This window comes from Rhamphochromis sp. 'chilingali' (assembly GCF_963969265.1).
Source record: "Rhamphochromis sp. 'chilingali' genome assembly, chromosome: 1".
Taxonomy (NCBI): domain Eukaryota; kingdom Metazoa; phylum Chordata; class Actinopteri; order Cichliformes; family Cichlidae; genus Rhamphochromis; species Rhamphochromis sp. 'chilingali'.
The window spans coordinates 37,656,527-37,675,960 of record NC_137929.1 but is presented as its reverse complement, the minus strand read 5'-3'; the positions used below and the strand labels follow the sequence as shown (position 1 = coordinate 37,675,960).

At 39.8% G+C, this 19,434-nt stretch overlaps 3 protein-coding genes and 1 long non-coding RNA gene across 6 annotated transcripts; 2 read left to right on the top strand and 2 right to left on the bottom strand.

Annotated features, from left to right (window-relative positions):
- Nucleotides 1-3,172: 3,172 nt before the first annotated feature.
- Nucleotides 3,173-5,949, top strand: LOC308403174 (interleukin-8-like; the record flags this gene model as incomplete). Of its 2 annotated transcripts, XM_080892437.1 has the most annotated exons (3): nt 3,173-3,269; nt 4,359-4,494; nt 5,729-5,949. In XM_080892437.1, the coding sequence occupies 3 exons, from the start codon at nt 3,218-3,220 to the stop codon at nt 5,847-5,849; spliced, it is 309 nt and encodes a 102-aa protein (XP_080748563.1). In that variant the 3' UTR covers nt 5,850-5,949. The 2 variants fall into 2 exon arrangements, with proteins under 2 accessions (XP_080748563.1, XP_080748562.1); XM_080892436.1 differs by lacking the exon at nt 3,173-3,269 and having other exon boundaries at nt 4,244-4,494.
- Nucleotides 5,950-7,796: 1,847 nt separating this feature from the next.
- trmt10b (tRNA methyltransferase 10B) lies at nt 7,797-12,249 on the bottom strand. 2 transcript variants are annotated; one of them, XM_080892136.1, is made up of 9 exons: nt 12,145-12,233; nt 11,778-11,924; nt 10,589-10,697; nt 10,359-10,489; nt 10,096-10,248; nt 9,802-9,880; nt 8,784-8,851; nt 8,569-8,692; nt 7,797-8,483 (listed from the first exon to the last, which is right to left on the bottom strand). In XM_080892136.1, exons 2-9 carry the CDS (start codon nt 11,919-11,921, stop codon nt 8,359-8,361), a joined length of 933 nt encoding a protein of 310 aa, XP_080748262.1. In that variant the 5' UTR covers nt 11,922-11,924; nt 12,145-12,233; the 3' UTR covers nt 7,797-8,358. The 2 variants fall into 2 exon arrangements, with proteins under 2 accessions (XP_080748262.1, XP_080748261.1); XM_080892135.1 differs by having other exon boundaries at nt 7,798-8,483; nt 12,198-12,249.
- Nucleotides 12,250-12,544: 295 nt separating this feature from the next.
- On the top strand, nt 12,545-17,492 carry LOC308393428 (uncharacterized protein). The gene is made up of 6 exons (XM_080877190.1): nt 12,545-13,120; nt 15,064-16,411; nt 16,504-16,638; nt 16,832-16,894; nt 16,998-17,174; nt 17,252-17,492. The coding sequence occupies exons 1-6, from the start codon at nt 13,118-13,120 to the stop codon at nt 17,458-17,460; spliced, it is 1,935 nt and encodes a 644-aa protein (XP_080733316.1). The 5' UTR covers nt 12,545-13,117; the 3' UTR covers nt 17,461-17,492.
- LOC308393435 lies at nt 17,181-19,030 on the bottom strand. The gene is made up of 3 exons (XR_013970976.1): nt 18,556-19,030; nt 17,501-18,161; nt 17,181-17,379 (listed from the first exon to the last, which is right to left on the bottom strand). It is a non-coding gene; the product is annotated as an uncharacterized lncRNA (long non-coding RNA).
- Nucleotides 19,031-19,434: the final 404 nt, after the last annotated feature.

The following is a 19,434-nucleotide window of genomic DNA, read 5'->3' as shown; positions in this document are numbered from 1 at the left end:
TTTTGTAAAGTATCCCTGGGTTTCTTGAAAGGCACTATACAAATCGAAGTTATTATTATTAGTGTTAGTACTAGAATCTTCCCACGTGGGCCAAGTAGGCGAGCAAACACATGCTTTCATCTGCAGAGCTCTGCCATTAATAATCGGCCTGTCTTCTTCATCACCGTGTCATTTAAGATAAATGAAACAGAAGGTTAGCTAAAATAATAACTCACCACATATTCTCTCTGTTTGCATGCTGATTAAAACAAATGATCTTAAACTCGTTTTTATACAACACTCAGAGTTTTCATCATCTTTATTTACTGTAGTCACTGTAAGCCACAGCAATAAGTCCCATTCTAACAATATGCCCACAGAGAAAGAGAAAAAATTCCCACTGACTTTGTTTTTAAATGATGGCAAGTTTACCAAGTCATCCCGTAATCCATCATTTAATATGTTAAAGTCATGTGACTTGTGCATGACCTATTATCATCCCACATTTACAATATTACCCAAACCTCTGCACGCAATTAATCATAAGGGAGACATATTTCATAACACAAACAAAAAAGACAGTGTCAGCTTTTTCTAATGACATGATGAATGTGGTTTAATTCTGACTAAATATTTCATATATGTATTATCCTTGTGTCAAAGCTACATGATGTCATGAACATTCATTTTTATATGGGTTAATCAGTCGAATAATTATTGCCTGTATGACATTTGAGATTTCAATTTAAAATGTTCTTTTAAATTATATATTGTTATAATTACACAAAATGTGTTCTAAACCCCAAACTGTTCCTGGTATACCTGACCTTTAGGACCCCCAGGCCTGTAGTTTTCTTCATTATCAGTTAGAGCCACTCCTCATCCTTTTCTTCTTCTTTTTTGGTGCAGCCCTATAAAATTGGGGTGCTACTGTGGCCTCTCCCCTTTGATATCGACTTTTCCCCAGTGGGAAAAGTCGATATCATTTCCTTTCCAACACTAATTATATCTTTATCCACCCTGATGTTTCTGATTGTGTGTTTTAGTTCATTATTGTCATTATTACGCCTGTCTTTACTAGATGCTGTGAATATGTGGTACATGTTTGCCACATATGTGTATAGGCACTGCTAATGCTAGCATGAACTCATAATTCTTGCTAGCTTGGAAGTTGTAGTGGGTTGAGTTAACCCTCGTCCCACCTATTGATTTTTGGCTATAGGAGCTGGAGTGGGCAAGTTATTTAGGTCTTTCTTTTTACCTTTCATTGTCAGACAAAATGCACAAACACACCAGTTACACAAATACAACAACAAAAAGTAGTTGTCAAAATTGAAAAAAAGAAAAAAAATGCGAGTTAAACACAAAAGAATTACAGCTCCTCAACAAGCTGAACATAATCAACACATTACACACTCTTAGCATTCTTAACTTATTCTTATCACATCCTGTAATATTAGCAGAGTTGTATTAATAGCAGCCTGACAAACAACAAAATATAAACTTTTCTGTTAGCTCTGGTTTTGGTCGCCACCAGACGTAGAATGGAGTTTTATCTGTTTGCAGTGAGACTGAACCAAATCACACACACAAAAACAGCCCCTTGTATCAAAACAAAGAGCTGAAGGAGGCTAGAATATTACATTAAACCCATCTGACTGCTAAATTGGTCATAATAATGTGTTAGATTAATGCTATGCTCTTAGACTCTGTACTGTCTAAAGTACTGCTGCTTTTTTTGTACCTTATAGATAGCGAGCTTAAATTTCTGGTGTCCATGTAATTTTGCACCTTAATGTACAGGTGCATTAATGGCCTGTTAAAAAGAGATGCTAGATAGACTTACACTTGATACACTTGATATTTTATGTATTACAGCTGCATCTGACCCAGCTGAGGTCTACCAGTTAGCCTGCACTGTTTTTACAAAGGTTTCCATTAATGGTCAAATACTTTGTTTAGCTATAGTGAAAAAGCTGTAAAATGCTTAATTTTAAAACAGTACATTGTGGTGCAATGTGAAACCAGAGCACAGGGTATAAAAATGGAAGAAAATTGGTACTTTTAACTTAAATAAACTTTAAAACTTTACATTTTAAACCTATATGATCTCTCTTGGCCCTCAAAAATGACCACAGAGAGATCCCGAGGTCTAGCATCTGTGTAGCTACACCTGAATACATAGAAACTGACTTTTCCTGGAGTCACAGTTTCACTGTTTCAAGAATTATATGAGTTACGCCTTTCACACTGAAAACATACATATACATAAACAACATAGTGTCTACTGTGCACTGACTCAGCCGTACATCTGCTCCTAAAGGTCAAAGGTCACTCTTTTGAGTATTCCAGTGTTCACGTTTCAGACAGTGAGGACAGATAGTTTCAGAGAGACGTGAAGGAGGCCATCTTTGTCTGCTCTACCTAAACAACAGTCTGCCACCTACAATCCAGTCTTGAGTTCCCTTCTCAGGCGTTTCGACCCGCGCTCACACCTCGCCTCAGGTGACCTCAGTAGGTCACATGTTAGGACGCCGCAAGGTCTCACGGTTGTTTCAATGGTTGGCCCTGGTGACGGTGAGAACCTATGCCTTTTTTCACACTTGGGCACATGAGATGACTCACATGATCATTAGTGACTCAACCACCCATAGAACCAGGACAAATGGGGATGTTTGTGAAACTTGTATTTGTAGAAGGACTAGACCTGCATCACAGTTTCAGTTGTACTACGGCTGCATAAACTACGATAAACTGAGATTGTTTACAAAACTGTGTCTGCTGATCTTTTTCCTCTTTCAGTGTGAGAAGGGGGATCACAGAGTTTACACAGAGTGTTGTGCTTCTGCAGAATTGTGACAAACAGAAGGGACTCGCAGCCTTTTCCTGGACACCCAGACATACATGTCCCAACTGTGTGGTTCATTTCTGGGACTGCTGACCGCAGCAAGCATGGTGTCTAACCTCAGTCGGGCCTCTGATCGTCCCCTGAACCCACCGTCCCATGACTGCCTTCTGCTGCACATGTGAACGCAACAAAATGAAACCAACGTGCACACTCACACATACCTCTCTGTGTGTGTGTTTTTCAAAATTAATTGCAGAAGTTCACAACAATCACATGATTAGATGTATGTATAAATATTAGAGTGCAGATGCAAGAAAACAGTTACAACAGCTGGAATACATCAGTCTGTGTTCAACAACAGAGCAAGCAGCCGCATCAGCAAGAAACAAGATGAAACTCTGCGTACTGATTGTGTTTGGGACCCTGCTCGTCCTCAGCCACGGTAAGAACTGGATCACTACACAGTAAGAAGTTTCTGTGTGAATAAACATTTCTGTTCTCTGGAAAGCGTAACGTGACCTTAATGTTTAGAAATTAAATTTGCTGGTGGAAACAGAAATAGGGAGAATATTTTTCCACATCTCTGCACGAAAATGGGAATTCATTTGCAAATACTGCATGACAAGAACAAAAAACAAACAAAAAAAGATTCATTGCTTACTAGAAATGTTCAAATCCACAAATACTTTTCTATAGTCATTTAAAATAAAATGCTAATTTAATGGATTTCACAGGTAGGATAGTTAAAAAGATTTAAAGTGCACAAAATGTGTATATTTCCCTCTATTTGAAAGTGTGTTTTGGAATTATTATCATTTTTTATTGACTTAGAAAAAAGAATACAAATGGATTAAAACTTTAACTAATGGAAAACCTTACTGAGCGTTTTACGGGCCCTTTTTTGTCCATGTGACTTTTCTAAGTGGTGTCACATTTCAGCGTGATCGTGACCAGACTGTTTCACCATCTATTACGGTACGTCTTTCAGTTCTTCAGTAAGAATGGAGAACGTCTTTGTGCGAGTATTTTACAAACAGGAAGATGACTGGAAGAGCAAAAAAAAAGGGAAGAGCTTTTCTTAAGAATGTCAAAACACCAACTTGGGAGGAGATGATGAAACGTGCTGTTGGAAAGCTTTCCAGTCACTGAGTTGTAGTTGTGTGTGTGTGTGTGTGTGTGTGTGTGTGTGTGTGTGTGTGTGTGTGTGTGTGTGTGTGTGTGTGTTACACTGACTGCCAAGCGAACTTTGGCACAGGCTGGCTTTGCTTCTTCCCAGCATGACTTCCTCCCCCGAGTTTCAATGAAAAATCATTATGTAAAGCGCATGACTCATCTTGTTTAGAGCTGCTTTGGATTTTCTTTGGCACTGGAGAATAATACAAGCTGTAAAACAAACATCACCCTGAAAACATTCACATGACCTTTGAAGTAAACGCAAGCTTGATTGATGTCTTCAAGTTTATATTCAAGTTCACGGGAGGTGAGAAAGGAAAGATAAAGCTGTTTGCTGTCAAATGTGTGCTGACGACAGGGATGCCGCCAATCAGCCGTGACTACAACACCCACTGCCGGTGCCTGCAGGTGGAGTCAAGGATCATCCCTCCAGACACCCTGAGGAGCATCAAGCTGTTCCCTGAGGGGCCTCACTGCCCGGACACAGAAGTCATGTAAGTCAGCCTGTCACAATCACCCTTTAAATAAAGGCTTATTATAAAAATAGGATTAGGTGTCTCACATAATCCAATTTAGATTTAGATGCTTTTAACAAAGGAAATAATTTATAAAAAAGTATTTTTTGGAACATTTGGTCCCCAGTATTTTAAACAATCTTGATTAAGTCTTGTATAAACACTGTAAACTGTATATAATTCATGGATTGATTTAAATAAATACAAATAAATACAAAAGGAAACTTATTTGAGCTCGATCTGGCAAATCTCTTACATTTTTGCTTAAAAGTTTAAAAAGATTTGTGCCAATTAAGATTTCTGTAAATTATAAATTATGTGCATTTTGATCTTCTGACACTTTTAATCTCTTTCTCTGATTTAAGGGACATTATTTACATTTTTTCATGTTGCATCACTTTTTTAATCCAACTCGATCTTCCAGCCAAACTGGGAGTATCATCGCTCTTAAACACAATTCCAAATGTAACCTTAAAAATAATACCATAGCTTATTGTTTTTTAAGCCAAATTACTCAATTAATTAAATAATTAACTAGAAACTTATTTTATGGAAAACACTGAAGGCCTTTTTTTTAAAGCTGGCAGCAGTATTATTTGTTGAAACATGTTTAATGATGCTCAGAGCATTGATAACATCGTTAATCAAACTGCCTGACGGGTACTTAGCTGGAATTAAACTCTTACACGGATCAGATTTTCTCTCCGTGAAGTTCCAGTAAGCCCTCTTGGAACTGTTTCCCAACACTTTTTACATTTTTGTATAACTTCACAGTGAGTTCACATGAAAACACTGAGGTTTGTCCACATCACAGTTTTGCAAATATCTGCGGAGATCAGCTCCACACAGAGTTTGTGTTTTCAGTCAACAGGTTCACTCTCATTTCTCTGATTGCACCATGTTGTCTTTAATCACCCGAGTGTTCAGTCTCAGTGACGATTTTATCGATAGCTGGTTTGATTACTGTAATCTGTGAACTGCACATGGATTTTCACTTGAAATTGTTATAATTCCCTCGACGTTTAATATGTTCTTTTTGGTTCTTTTAATTCCTGGTAACTGTCTTGTGATTGCAGTTTGACGATTTTGTGGGGGAAATAATTTAAATAAAGTGAATCAGATGCTGGCTGACAGATCCAAAGCATCACAGAGAGGTTTGCACTGAGCACTACTTACCTTTAAGCACTGACTGACTGTAATTCTCTTTAATCAGAGCTGGACTGGCAAACGGAGCAAAGGTTTGTCTGAACCCTCATTCTGCCTGGGTGAAGAAGCTGATCAACTTCTTTCTGGAGAAGCAGCAGATGGGAATGACCTCCAAGAAACGGGCATAAATCCTGCAGTTGTCTGCAGCTACCTGACCACTGAGCCATGACTGAAGCCAATATTTAACCCACTTTTTCTTTTTCTTTTTTTTTGCTACTTTATTTTATTTCTACTGATTGTTAATTTCTGAATATTTTACACCAATATATGGAACAACACTGATTTTAGAAAAAGAAAAGCTTCCTGTTTTCAGGGTGTTAAAGGAAAAAAACCCACCAGTCAAGTGATTGTATGAGCAGATCTTGCATGTAGCATTAAATATGTAGCACTGTAATACGTAACACTTCCTTTTTTCTACTTCCTTTGGTGAATCTTGTTGATCAGCAGCAACAAATGATTTAATGCTAAAGAAACACTCAGATCAATGCAGTTATTGCATAATGAAAATTAAGTTTCTGCAAAGAAAATAAAAATGTTTGAAAACTAAAATGTGTTTGTTTATTCCAGCAGCCAACTCATGTTTGGCCACATAAAACATCAATATTTTAAATATGTTTATTATGGTATTTTTTTTAACATGTCAGCATACTATCACTGAAAAACTTCAACTTTCCACATCAGCTCTTTTTCATGAATGCATCACTGTTTTAGCCGTTTGGCACTCTTAATATCAGATTTCAGAAAACTTCACTTTCAGGAGAAACATCTGAACAGCATTTAAGCATTAAAACTCTAAACATGCATTATTATGTACAGTATATCTGACCCATCGGGGTCATTAGCACCAAATAAAGTTTAGTTAAAGTAAAGGATTGTGTTGATCCACAAGAAGAGCAATGCACCAAAACCCACACACATTAACATTTACATAATATAAAAGCAAAACTTCAGATGTGAGAGGACTGTTGCATCCTCAAACCTGATATTTAAAAAAAAAAAAAGATTTTGAATGTGATTCAAGTCAGATCCTTCTTTCTTCACGATTCCTGCCTCCTTAATGAACAGTGGAATTGTAAAGCGCTTTGGGTGCCTTGAAAAGCGCTATATAAATGCACTCATTATTATTATTATTATTATTAACAACATTCCCAGCTCCAGCCACACTGAAGTATTCCCACTTCCACCATCGTGCTTCACTGTGCAGACGGTCTTCTTTGTGTTGCATGCCTCTCACTTCTTCCAAACATAAGCAGTGTGGCCAGAGAGTCCCAGCTTTTACTCATCTGACCAAAGGACGCCTAATCTTTCTCCACGTTGTCCTTAGCACACTCCAGCCTGGCTTAAAAGCATCTCCTCTGTAAGCTCTCACTGCATTCCTGTGCAGTGATTGTCTTCTTTGAGGCTACACTTTGTAGCTTTGAAATCTTTGAAATCTATCGCTTCCTGCATCTATTATTTAGGCAGACAGAGGAGATACCCCTAATATAGTGCTGTGAGCACATTAGCCTCAGACCAGCTGTTAAAACCTGTCTGTTTGTTTGTTTGCTTGCAAGGGGAAGCCAATCAAAGAAAGTCTGTTTTATAAGAATAGATTAACTGAGAGTCTGCACCAAGGACCAGTATAAGGTGATTCAGGATATTTTGAACCGTGAATCATGCAAAGCTACCCTGGAGCTGGAGATTAGCATCAGAGGTCCATTTTAAATATGCATTATATACAATTTGGGTATTTGTTTTTTTAATTAACTCATCCTATGTTAGCTAGAACGGAGTCCGGCCTATTTAACCACTAAAACTGTTTTTTCCTTTCATAAGTTCTGTTTGATAATAATGTGCTTTAGCGATCGTGGCTCAAGAGTTGGGAGTTCGCCTTGTAATCAGAAGGTTGCTGGTTCGAGCCCCAGCTCGGACAGTCTCGGTCGTTGTGTCCTTGGGCAAGACACTTCACCCGTTGCCTACTGGTGGTGGTCCGGTGGCGCCAGTGTCCGGCAGCCTCGCCTCTGTCAGTGCACCCCAGGGCGGCTGTGGCTACAATGTAGCTTGTCATCACCAGTGTGTGAATGTGTGTGTGAATGGGTGGATGACAGGTTGTGTAAAGCGTTTTGGCGTCCTTAGGGACTAGTAAAGCGCTATATAAATACAGGCCATTTTTTATGCTTTTTTGTAAAACTGCAAATTGAAAGTGCAAGTGTGTATTAACTCTGTTTATACACATGAAGTTTAAAAAATACAGTGTCTATAGAGACATTCATATAAAGCAAGATTTTCAGTGCAAAACACTTCACTGTTGGTCCATTTTAAGAAATGTAATCATCTTTCTATATACATATAAATTATACTCATAATGCTGCCGTTCACAGAAGCTGAAGTTGGAGAATAACAAATAAAGGCAGTATATGAAGACTCTAGAAAAACAGTAAAACAGTCAAAAATGCTCTTGCATGTGGTCCCTGCAGTCACTTTAAAGCTAATAAACATCTGTCAGTGTTAAAATGACTGAACAGCAGCGTGCTGTCCTCTTTAACCAGTCACAGCTCCCACCACCAGCATGAAGAGTCTTCCTCTAACAATGTCCTTTCACAGGAGTTTCAGTAGTTGATATGAAATTAAATGAAGTCCTTATTCTACAAGATGAGTCTATGTTGCAGGAGGAAGCGGCGAATCGCCTGCTGCAACCACGTAACCCTTCCCTGGAGGAAACCACGTCTGCAGGGCTTCCATCCAGCTGCCGGTGTCGCAGAAAGTCAACAAGATGTCAAACACTGCGGACACAGGAAAACTTTATTACCCAAAGCAGGTGGTAAAGACCTTTCAGTGTCCTCTGGACAAAACAAAATATTTGCTTGCCTTGATTAACAGCCAGGATCTTTGAGTGGAAATTCTTCACGTTGTCTTTTTTCACCATGTACTCGTCTATAGGCAGCCTCGCTGTGCGGACGCTCAGCTCTCCGGCTCTGGACAGGCTCAACTTCTGCAGAGGAGAAAATAAACCTACTGGATATAATACTTACAGTCCTACTCTATGCGATGTCTGTGTTAGGATCAGTTTTACAGAAAAATACCTTCTGGATGCTTTCATCCACCAGACCACCGAGGACGTAAACCTTGTCAGCATCCACGGATTCCAACGCTGAAAACAAAGGAGGAAAAAAAAAATACCTTAATGAATGTCAGCAAATTATATAATGTACATGAGCTCACTGGCCACTGCATTAGGTACATCTTCCTAGTACTGGGTCGAACCCTCTTTTCTTTCCTTTTAATTCTTCATGGCACAGATTCAACAAGGTGCTGATAACATTACTCAGAGGTTTTGGTCCATATTGACATGAGAGCATCGCACAGATGCTGCAGATTTGTCTGCTGCACATCAACAATCTGAATCTCTTGTTCCACCACATCCCAAAGATGCTCTACTGAGATGTGGGGACTGCAGGGGTCATTTAGGTTCAGCAAACTCGTGTTCAAGAAACCAGGTTGAGATGTTTTGAACTTTGTGGACGCGGCCATCAGAGGATGGCACACTGTGGTCATAAAGGGTTGGACGTGGATGGCATCAGTACTCAGGCAGGCTGTGGTGATTAAATGATGCTCAGTTTGTACTAAGGGGCTCAAAGTGTGCCAAGAAAATATTCCCCACATTATTACACCATTACTGCACTGCCTTGTATGAACAGTTTGCATTTCAGCAGGTCGTCTTCACCATGTCTGAATTAATAAATGCGCTGAGTTACAGCGATGTGATTGGGTGATTCGATATTTGTGTAAAAGAGCAGTTGAACAGGTGTGCCTAATAAAGCGGCCACTGAGTGTACATCTTGTGCAATATTTTTGTTTCTCTGTAAATATTTTATTTATCTATTGTTAGTGTTTTAATGCTGTTTTCTACTAATCTCATCTTATTAAAGTTCCACATAACGAGAAACTAATTTTGAAAATAATATTAATGAAATGCTAAACAGGAGCGGGACAAGCAGCAGCAAACATGACAGCCAAATGGCGCCACCTGCTGGACAAATGATGCATTTCAAGAGCAAAACAAAGACATAAATGAAATCTAATCTAATTTATTTTTCACACCTTCTTCAGCATCTGGAGTGAGGTAGACAACCGATGCTGGAGGAAACAGGTCCAGACAGCTTCCGTCTGTTATATCCATCTGAACAAAACAAACACAGGAGACATGAGCACCTGCTCATAAAACACTGAGGCAATTTTGGTTAAAACATTTTGAGAAACCTAAACTCAAAAGTGTCCTTTAATGAGTGAATTACAGTCCTATAAATGCTTACATGCAAATTGTTTTAAAGATTTGCTGAAGGGTTTGTTCACTTAAAATCCTTTTAACTGTAAAAACAAACTTATATATATCACCGTGTAGTTGAGGAAGCCGTCATTCATTCGCACGCACTCTCTGTAGAGACGGCTGTCCTCTCTCAGCTCTGTCAGAAACAGGTGAAACGGTCGGGTCGTCTTCTTATTCGACCCGTAGAGCCGCCTCAGCTGGCCTGCCAGTCGGCTTATCTCCTGAAACACAAAACGTGCACTGCTGCAGTGAATAAACACCACCTTCTTAAATGAAAGGAGGTTTTTTTGGTAAGCTGAAAACGTTGTAAGGTTTTTCATTGTCCACCGACCTTATCAGACATGCAGTCTGTCATACTGAGGTCGACGCAGAGCTTGAGCCCCGTGGACCGAGCCTCAGCTAGACGCTCTTTAGTGATCGCCTTCATGACCCGCTTGGTAAACTGACGCTCTGTGCTAGCACCTGAATGTCAAAGAACACACAGGAAAGGGACAGATGCTGTGATGTCACCAGCTGGAGACTTTCAGTTCCTCCTTAAGCTTCTCTTTGTTTTCTCTTTACCGGACTCCAGCTCACGATTCATCTTCCTCCTCAGCTTCTCCTCCTTCCTCCTGCTCTTCTTCGCAGCCACTTGCTTCTCCCAGTGCCGCTGCTTCCTCAGGACATTCCTCTGTTCATTAAACAGACAAATAACTGTGAGCACAGCAATAATCCTCTCGAGCGTCAAGATATCAGAGGCACTGTTGGAAATCTCACCCTGTTCCTGTCATCCTCCTCTGTCACAGCAACCCTCTACATGTCCTCCTCCACTACATCCCTGAATCTTCTCTGAGGTCCTCCTCTTTTCTTCCTGCCTGGTAGCTTCATCTTCAACATCCCTTGTCCAATACATCAACCATTCCTGCTCTGCACATGTCTCTAACTTCACCTCTAAAATGCTCAACCTGAGTTGTCCCTCTGACGTCTCTTTATGTCAGTGCCACTGCCTCCAAACCATCATCGCTACCAGACCAGTAATCCACTTAAACTACAGGAAACCAGATTTACTTATAAATGTTGTCATTGTCTTTAATCCTGACATTAATCTGCAGTACATCATCAAATTAAGCGTACAAGCACGTGGTCCCACACCTGGGTGTACAAATTAAAGAGGATCATCAGGTCATCTCATATCATGTTGACCTCAAACCTTTATTTAGCAGTTTTCACACCCCTGGATAAAAAAGTGTAATTTAAAAATTAAGTAATTTAGTGATATCTGCAATTCAGATGATGAAAAAAGCCTCAACTGTTTCAAAATGTTAATAATAGCATATAAAGCTCTGCGTGGCCGAGCCGCAGACCCTCTGAGACCTTGATCCTCTGATCGGTGCTTCCTATGTGCTCCCTGCTCTCATTTTAAAACCAGAGGTGATCACGCTTTTCAAGCTGTAGCTCCTAAACACTGGAACAGCCGTCAGTTCAGCAGAATCTGTGGTTTGTTTTAACAAGATTGCTGAAAACTCATTTTTATAGGTTTGTTTTTCTTTAATCATTGTCCCATTATTTGGGGGTTTCTGTTCCTCTAGTGTGTGTGTGGAAGTGTGAATACAGGAACTGTAAGACCATATGTTTGATTATGTGTTTTTATTATGGGCCATGCTGACTGATCTTAATGTGTGCTTCCATCCAAACTGTGACGCACTGTGAGCCCTTTAAATGTGCTACACTAATAAAGTCACTATCATTAGTATTATCACTGTGCACTCACAGAACAGGGCAGGTCTTCTCTCCCGGGCTTGGGGTCCACAGCATCTGTCTCCACGTCGATGTGAAGCAGATCCATGAGCTCTGAAGTTCCATTCAGCTGCACTTCACTCGTTTCCGGTTTAGCATGAGCCATCCCAGCAGGCATGCCCTGCAAACACACACAAAAGAAACTTGACGCTCTTCTTTAAATGTCCACGCATTTCTCATGTTCTGTGGTTCATCTTGAGGTAGCTGCAGACTTTGAAACAGAGTCCGTGTGTGTGTGTGTGTGTGTGTGTGTGTGTGTGTGTGTGTGGAGACATTTCAGGAATTCCGTGTTTGTGTTGCTGTTTAAACCAAACTATAAACATAAACAGAAATTACTCAACGACACATTAACAGCAACACTGCAGGTTCAACAGAGAGAGAGCAGCGAACATGCCTGAGCCGGGAGATGAGTCGCCTCACAGCCTCCAGTTACTGAACATGTGAGCGGCGCAGATGAATGACGTAAGCGTAAATAATATGGAAGAGGCGGGTCAACATGATAAAAAAAAAAATAGGATTAATGCACTGTAACTCTTTATTGATCGGTCCAGAGCAACATAAACCCATTATTTGTTATTTTTATGGTTTTATATTATATTTAAAAAACGTGGACAAAAACCAGGATTACTGTCAAATAGTTTGCTTTTACACTAAACAGCCAGTAGAGGGCGGTGTCACTTAATATGAAATGAATGCTGACGGATGGACGGACCCTTCATTTTGCTCTTTCACAGCATTCAATCCAGCACGTTTCTATCAAGAGTGTCTGCCTCATATCACAGTCTTTATATTTATCTTGTTTAGCTCCTTATTCTATTAGATGCAGGTTTTCTTACAGAGGACTCTACTATTTTATTTAAATCGCTTTATGTTCAGCTCCTTAATTTTATACTATTTTAAATGTTTAACCCTTGTTTATGCTGTGTTTTATTTTACTGAGCTGTTCTTCTACGTTTAAGCGTTGTTTGCTATAGGTCAGCTTTAATGTTGTGGCTCCTATAATGCAGGACTTCCCCAGCTTTGTGATGAAAACCACTTGTGCCAAGATTTTTACAATGATGCTGTGTAATAGTTCCCGCAGTTCAGTTTCCTGGGATTGTTAGCCTGCTGGCCTGTCGATCCCACTCGCAGTTCAGATTATTTAAATCCATGTGCCTGAGGAGGAAATTAGTGGACATGGATTACTTTTACTCTTATTGGACAAAAAGAAAAACTGCTACAGGACAGAAACATCTGCATTATGCTGCTAACACAACAGTCTCTTTGCGAGCAGCTGCACAGACAGCATGCTAACACTAATGTTAGTCAAGAAGAATGGTAAGTATGCGAAAATGTGTTTCAAGTCATTTTATGGGGAAACACAAACGTAATTCTAACGAGTTGTACGACGAATTACTTTCTCCTAGAGTAATTAGGTAATGCACTGCATTACTTTTAAGAGAAGTGTTCTATGCATTATGTGTAACACATTACTTTTTTGAATAATTACCCCACCACTGATCACAGCAAAGCGTTATAAATTAAGCTTGTGTTTACTTTTACTTCACGTCCTAATCAAGCAAAAAATCCTGCAATTTATGTGTTTCATTACCCGCAGACTCAGTTTACACCTTAGTATGGATGGTTAATCAAATAAATATTTTATTGTTGCATCTGTTTACTTGTGGCATGGGGAAGGTTAATAATTTGGCGATTTTCATGAAGCAGTGGAGTAGCAGAAAACCCACTCTAAACATCAAAATCTTGTTATTGAACATGTAATATAGCTCCATGTGAGCTTTGCTGAAATGTAGGAAGTTACATGACTTTAATTGTTTTTACTTAATTAGCAGTTTAAGCTATTGCTGATTAATGGTGGCTTGTAATCAAACGTCATCCCTCTCTGCTTGTGTTTACCTGACAGCTGCCACAGACAGATCCAAAGAGACTAGAGACTTTCTGAAAGGATAATGAATAACTCTAAGCTTTTGTTATGAAGAGTACATTTCCATATCTGTAATTACTGTTGTTCTGGCACAAAAAAAAGAAAATGCAAAACACTTGTCAAGATAGGAACAGGTTTACAGTCCTGTTTGTAGTCGGAAGACAAAAACAGGCGCACAGGTGACCTTTGCTAACAAATTGTTTTTATCATAAAAGTTTTTAACAAAAATATTTTTCTCATTTTATCTCTTTCTGTGTTACAACATGTATCGGCAGCATCCAGCCTTAGTGTGTGTTAAACAGATTGTTCCAAACCACGGCTCTAAATATGCGGATCAATCCTCTGTTATTGTTAGCATCCGAGGCTAACACGCGGCATCTCAGCAGCCAATGACAGACGTAGAGGAGGGGCATACCATCAGAGAGCATTGTGGGTACTCCAAAAGTAATTATTTATGTCACTTCAGAGCTCGCAGACGAGTACTGTTCGGTGTATTAACACCGAACAGTACTCGTTCGGTGTCACAACTACGATACGTGACCCAGTAAACATAAGCAGCACACACTGCTGTTAGCACCGTGACAGAGATGGACAGGGCCGTCATAGTAGTAGCTGGGTCGGGGCGCTTGTTCGTTAAGACTATACTTTCAGGGATCATTTCTATAGTGTCTAACTTCAGAAATGTGTTTCTAAAGTGTGTGGTCTCGCTAACCACGATGATGAGTTGGTGATACTCCTCCTTGAGCGCGAAGCGGGCCGAGAGACTTGATTTAATTCATATGCTCTTTGCTTTTGATGACCGTTCACTGTTTCTTCGGAAACAGCGATGGGAGGAGTATGATCAGAGTGGTTACGAAATGCTGTTAAAAAGAAGTTGTTAATTCTATTGGTTGCATAGTCAGCAAAAGCTATGTAAGTGTGTTGAACTACTCAATTTTGAGTCACACCAAAAACCTCAAAGCATGTCTGTTATGCGTAGGTGTTGTGCGTCCTAAAACGTTTTTAATACTGCTTGGATAAATCTTGATACCAAAGCCTTAATACTTTGAATTTACAAAAGCTAACAGTGAAGTAGATTTGTTATTTTAGATTGTTTTCATGTGTTTTTACTGTGATATATGTTATGTAATTTATATAGATATGTATATACTGTCCATATATTACTTTATGCTTTAATTTTATATTTTAATTAGATATGCATGCCTATTGTTACTTAAAATGGTTTATCCACTGATCCATACATCTATTCTCTTCAGCTTAACCGTATCAGTGCTGTTGGGGGTGGGGGCTGGAGTTGTACTGTTTCTATTTGTCTAAAATTATTTTTCTTTTGTAGACAGCTAAAGGTCTTCAGAAGACTTTCTCCTTGGATATTTTCCTGCTTTATTACCTGAGAGACAACCTCAAAGCATTCAAAATTCTGAAAAAGCAGCTATCTTCAGTCGGCTGCACGGTGGAGTTTAATTTTGAGGAGGAGAAGGCTGTAGTTAGAGAGGACATGAGGAAAGGGCCAGGAGGATGCTCTGCAGAGAAAGTGGAGCAACAGCTGGCTTGGGTCTTCACCAGTCTCATCGACACCTACCTCTGCTATCATGTGGTCAAACCAAAACAAGTGAAAATGGTACTGCAGGACTCGGCCTTTAAGACAGATGATATCAAAGTTTACACAGAGAGTGGCTATGCTGTGGTTGTGGGAGAGGTTGATGTTGTGAAGGAGAAGATTGCAATTCTGAAAAAAAGCCTACCCACCAAAAAAGAGCTGCCACTTGTAGAGAAATTGTTCAAGCTCGTAGAAGAAGAGTTCAATCGAGAAATGTTCGCTAACTATCCAGATGTTAAAGTCGTCAGAGGTAGTGCCACAATCACTTTGGAGGGCCCTGACAAAGAGGTGCAGTCAGGAGCTGCAAAACTAGATGAACTGATTAAGAACATAAAGGAAAAAAGAGTCAAGTTCCCCACAGCTCTGCTAATCTTCATCAAAACCAGTGGAGCCATCTCCAAATACCAAGCTCGTTTCCAGCAGAGCCTCAGAAACCCTGTTTTCTTTGAGGTGGGTTCAGATGTGGTTCTGTCCAGTTTGTCCTCTGATGCTCTGAATGAGGCCGAGGCAGCAGTGATGAGAGACCTTAAATCGGATATTATAGAGCTGCAGGGAGCTGCAGCAGTACCTCCAGATTTAGACAGAGTGAAGGAAATCCTGATGAAAGCGAAGAAAGAAGCAAACATTAGTGAGCTCAGAGTGGATGTGAGCTTCATTCCAGGAGCCAGAGGAACTGCAATGACCAAAGTACGACTGGTGGGCTACAGTGAGGATGTTAACAAGCTCAATGAGGTCCTTCGTGACTTCCAGATAAATAAGGTTACGACTGAAGAAATGAAACTGCCACATCCTGAACTGGTTGACTGCTTTGATAAAGTATTAGGCCTGATCGGTATGAAGCAATCTAATGTGACCTTGGAAGCCTCACATGTTCCACATCCCTGTGTGCTGGTGAAGGGTCCTCGTTCTCTGGTTCAGAAAGTTCGAACAGACTTAGCCACGAGTCTAGCGCAGCTGTCAACTGATACAGTGGTGTTAAATGAACTGGCGGTGCAGTGGTACTTTCAGGGAGATGGCAGACAAAACACAGAACTGGTGGAGAGATCCTGTCAGGTCCTCATCAGAGAAAAACAACATCTTCAAAGTACTGGAACTACATCAAATTTGTACTAAAGATCACAATACAGCAACAACATGAGACAAATATTAAACGTAATCTGCTCTTCTTCCTCTCAGCGCCCACGAGTGACCTTGCTGACATCACCATAACTCTGAAAGGCAGAGTTAAACTACAAGTGATGTTTGGTGACATCACTAATGAGACTACAGATGCTGTGGTGAACACAACAGACTTCAAAGACTTTCAGACAGGTAAAGTACTGTCATGAGTAAACAAAAGTTACTCATTGCTGAACACCATCCAAGCACGATAAATTAGACAAGACCCATTGTGTATTAAAGAGGATATTGTAGGAGCACTGACTGGCCTTTACAGTCCATTTGCATTACAACAATTTCAGTGATGGTTATTATTATTATTATTATTATTATTATTTATGTACAGATGGAGTGTGCAAAGACATCTTAAGAAAGGCTGGGCCTCAGGTTGAGGCTGCACTAAAAAACAGTGAGAAGAATGATTCTCAGAAATATTTCCAAATTTATATTTACATCGTAAATCATTTCTAACAATTCGTATCATCTCATGTGTCTTTATCGCATCCATGCAGGAAAAGTGAACAGTGGAGAGATTTTGGAAACACTGCCTGGCATGTTCCCTTGTAAAGCCATTTTACACGTGTGTGGAGAAAAAGATACAGTTGCCATCGAGCAGCTGCTTCGTCGCATCATTCAACTTTGTGAGTCTTCTGATTACAAGTCTTTGGCTGTTCCTGCCATCTGTGCTGGTGAGTAGTGTGGGAGTCATTAAAGATGCATAAAACAACAAAGTTAGTTATGGAGTTTTGTTTGAATGGTTGTCCAGGATCTGGTGGATTGGACCCCGATTCTGTGGCACATGCCATCCTCCAAGGGGTTAAGACTGCTGCCTCGTCCCATCCTCTCCAGCGTCTCACCAACATTCGCCTTGTACTCAACAAGCTCACTGTGTTCCTGGCATTTAAAAAGAAAGCAATGCAGATGTTTCCCTTTGCTGTGATCAACTCAGGTAATGCAAAGTCAACTTTTCTTTGATAATACCACTGTCCTTTGATTTTATTTAAAGCTTACTTACTGTTGTTTTAACCACTTTACAGTGTCAGCTTATGCCCTGCAATGCTTTAATATTCAAGTAATGAACGACCCAAGGATCTCTCATATCAGCTCTACTGCCCAGCAGTCTGCTTTCTTGATTGTAGGTCTGTGCAGAAAAAATGTTGATGATGCCATTGCAATGCTCGGGAGAGTGTATCAACCCCTGCAGTCAACACAAACCCAGCAGGAGGAGAAAAGTTATTCTTGGGGCTGTTTTTTAATGTAGGCTTCTCTGTGTTGCTGGACAGTGTCATGTAATTATTTTCTTATTATATTGTTTATTATTATATTATTATATTGTACTTTAATAATGAAGGTTTGCAAAGCAAGGCCACTTTTGACTCATAAACTAAGTGCTCAGCCAGACTGAAAAACAGGAAGTTAGTGTAGAGCTATACAAGCATATTAATAAATACAGGAAGCCAGACAGAAAAGAGGAACTTTGCCATATAAGGAATTTTGTATCGAAACTGTGTGTTATGATGATTTCTGATATGAGGTTCAGTTGTGGTGGTGATCGCAGGGTGTGCACAGGTCAAGTGCCACTATGACCCTCCAGAAAATAACGAGGACAGGGGATGATCGTTCAGCTCTTTAATGGCAGATTTAGCGTGGGTGTGGGTATGTGTGTGTGTGTGGTTCTACAAACAGAATGGAAAATAGAACACAAATTACAATCAAATTATAGACAACAATAATCACCATATAACATATTACAGCCACATACTTGTCTTATAGGCCCTACTACTAAGCTGGCGGCTTTTACTTATAGTCTGAACCATATTTGACAACAAAGAAAATAAACATCTTCCCATCACTTAACTCTTGTGCCCCACTCACTTATGATGCCAACTAAAGAAGGCAAATACACATAACAAATCACCAACTCAAACTGAACTCAGTTTGGCCTAGGCGAACTTAGCTTAGCTTAGCTTAGCGATAACTTAGCTTATAGAAAATGTACAAACAGAGGACGTCCAGAGCAAGAAAACATACAGGCTATCCTTCTTACACAAGAAATATCCTGTAACTCACCAGTCTTATGGACGCACACTCTCATTGAACCCACATAAACTGCTCCCGAGCATAACTTGTGATTCACACTGCCTTCATGAACACCATTTTCCATCCCAGTCAAACATTACTCACAAAACGGCCGCGCCCTCTAGTGGCGAGGCAGAAAACTGCATCACAGTCCTGCCTTCAGAACACTGTGTGACGTGTAAAGTACCAAAATAATACCTATATGAGACACAGTTTATGATTCTAATGTTAGAGATCCTGCAACTGGCATTTGGGCTGTGCAGGGGTCTCTCTCTTCCGGAAGATGATTGAATAAAAAGAAATATAAATGTTTTAACACACTATGAGTCGGTTTTCTCTGTTCTATCATGGGGACAAAAGAATCGGGGTTTAATAACAGGTAATCCTTTATTTTTCTTTCTCTTTTGTTCTTTAATATGTGGTCAGAATGATTTACGTATGTTCAGTTACAATATGTACTGTTATATTGTTCAGATTTGTGCACAGCTCTACCAAAAGGGTGTTTCTTATGTTTATTCTAAATAAGTGACTGTAGAGTATTTTTCTTTTGCACAATGTTGTAGAATTACAAACAGCCTACACAGTAAAAATGTGAAACATACATATTCAGTGTCTTGTACTCACTTACTTCCCTAACTACAGGAATGTCTAACTTTTCTGTAGATTTTACTGTACTTGGCTGTACAAAAAGTGTATAGTGCTGTCTTGAGCTTTTTCAGGTAGTGTCACCGAATTCTGACCTTTTTTGCATTGGAAAACACAGAGAGAATACTGTGAACTGTCATAATGAAAACATGACAAAGCCATTTGACTATCTTGTTCATAAAGATGGTGTCAAGACTTCTCACTTTGATAACACCGACAGTTTCA

Excerpts from the sequence above, each read along its gene's own strand:
- trmt10b (XM_080892135.1), bottom strand. The coding sequence starts at position 11,921 with ATGCCTGCTGGGATGGCTCATGCTAAACCGGAAACGAGTGAAGTGCAG. Across the intron at positions 10,249-10,358 it reads CAGACTGCATGTCTGATAAG|GAGATAAGCCGACTGGCAGG; the intron begins GTCGGTGGACAA and ends TTTGTGTTTCAG. Across the intron at positions 8,852-9,801 it reads CACTCCAGATGCTGAAGAAG|CGTTGGAATCCGTGGATGCT; the intron begins GTGTGAAAAATA and ends CTTTGTTTTCAG.
- LOC308393428 (XM_080877190.1), top strand. Across the intron at positions 16,412-16,503 it reads AGAAAAACAACATCTTCAAA|CGCCCACGAGTGACCTTGCT; the intron begins GTACTGGAACTA and ends TCTTCCTCTCAG. Across the intron at positions 16,895-16,997 it reads TGAGGCTGCACTAAAAAACA|GAAAAGTGAACAGTGGAGAG; the intron begins GTGAGAAGAATG and ends GCATCCATGCAG.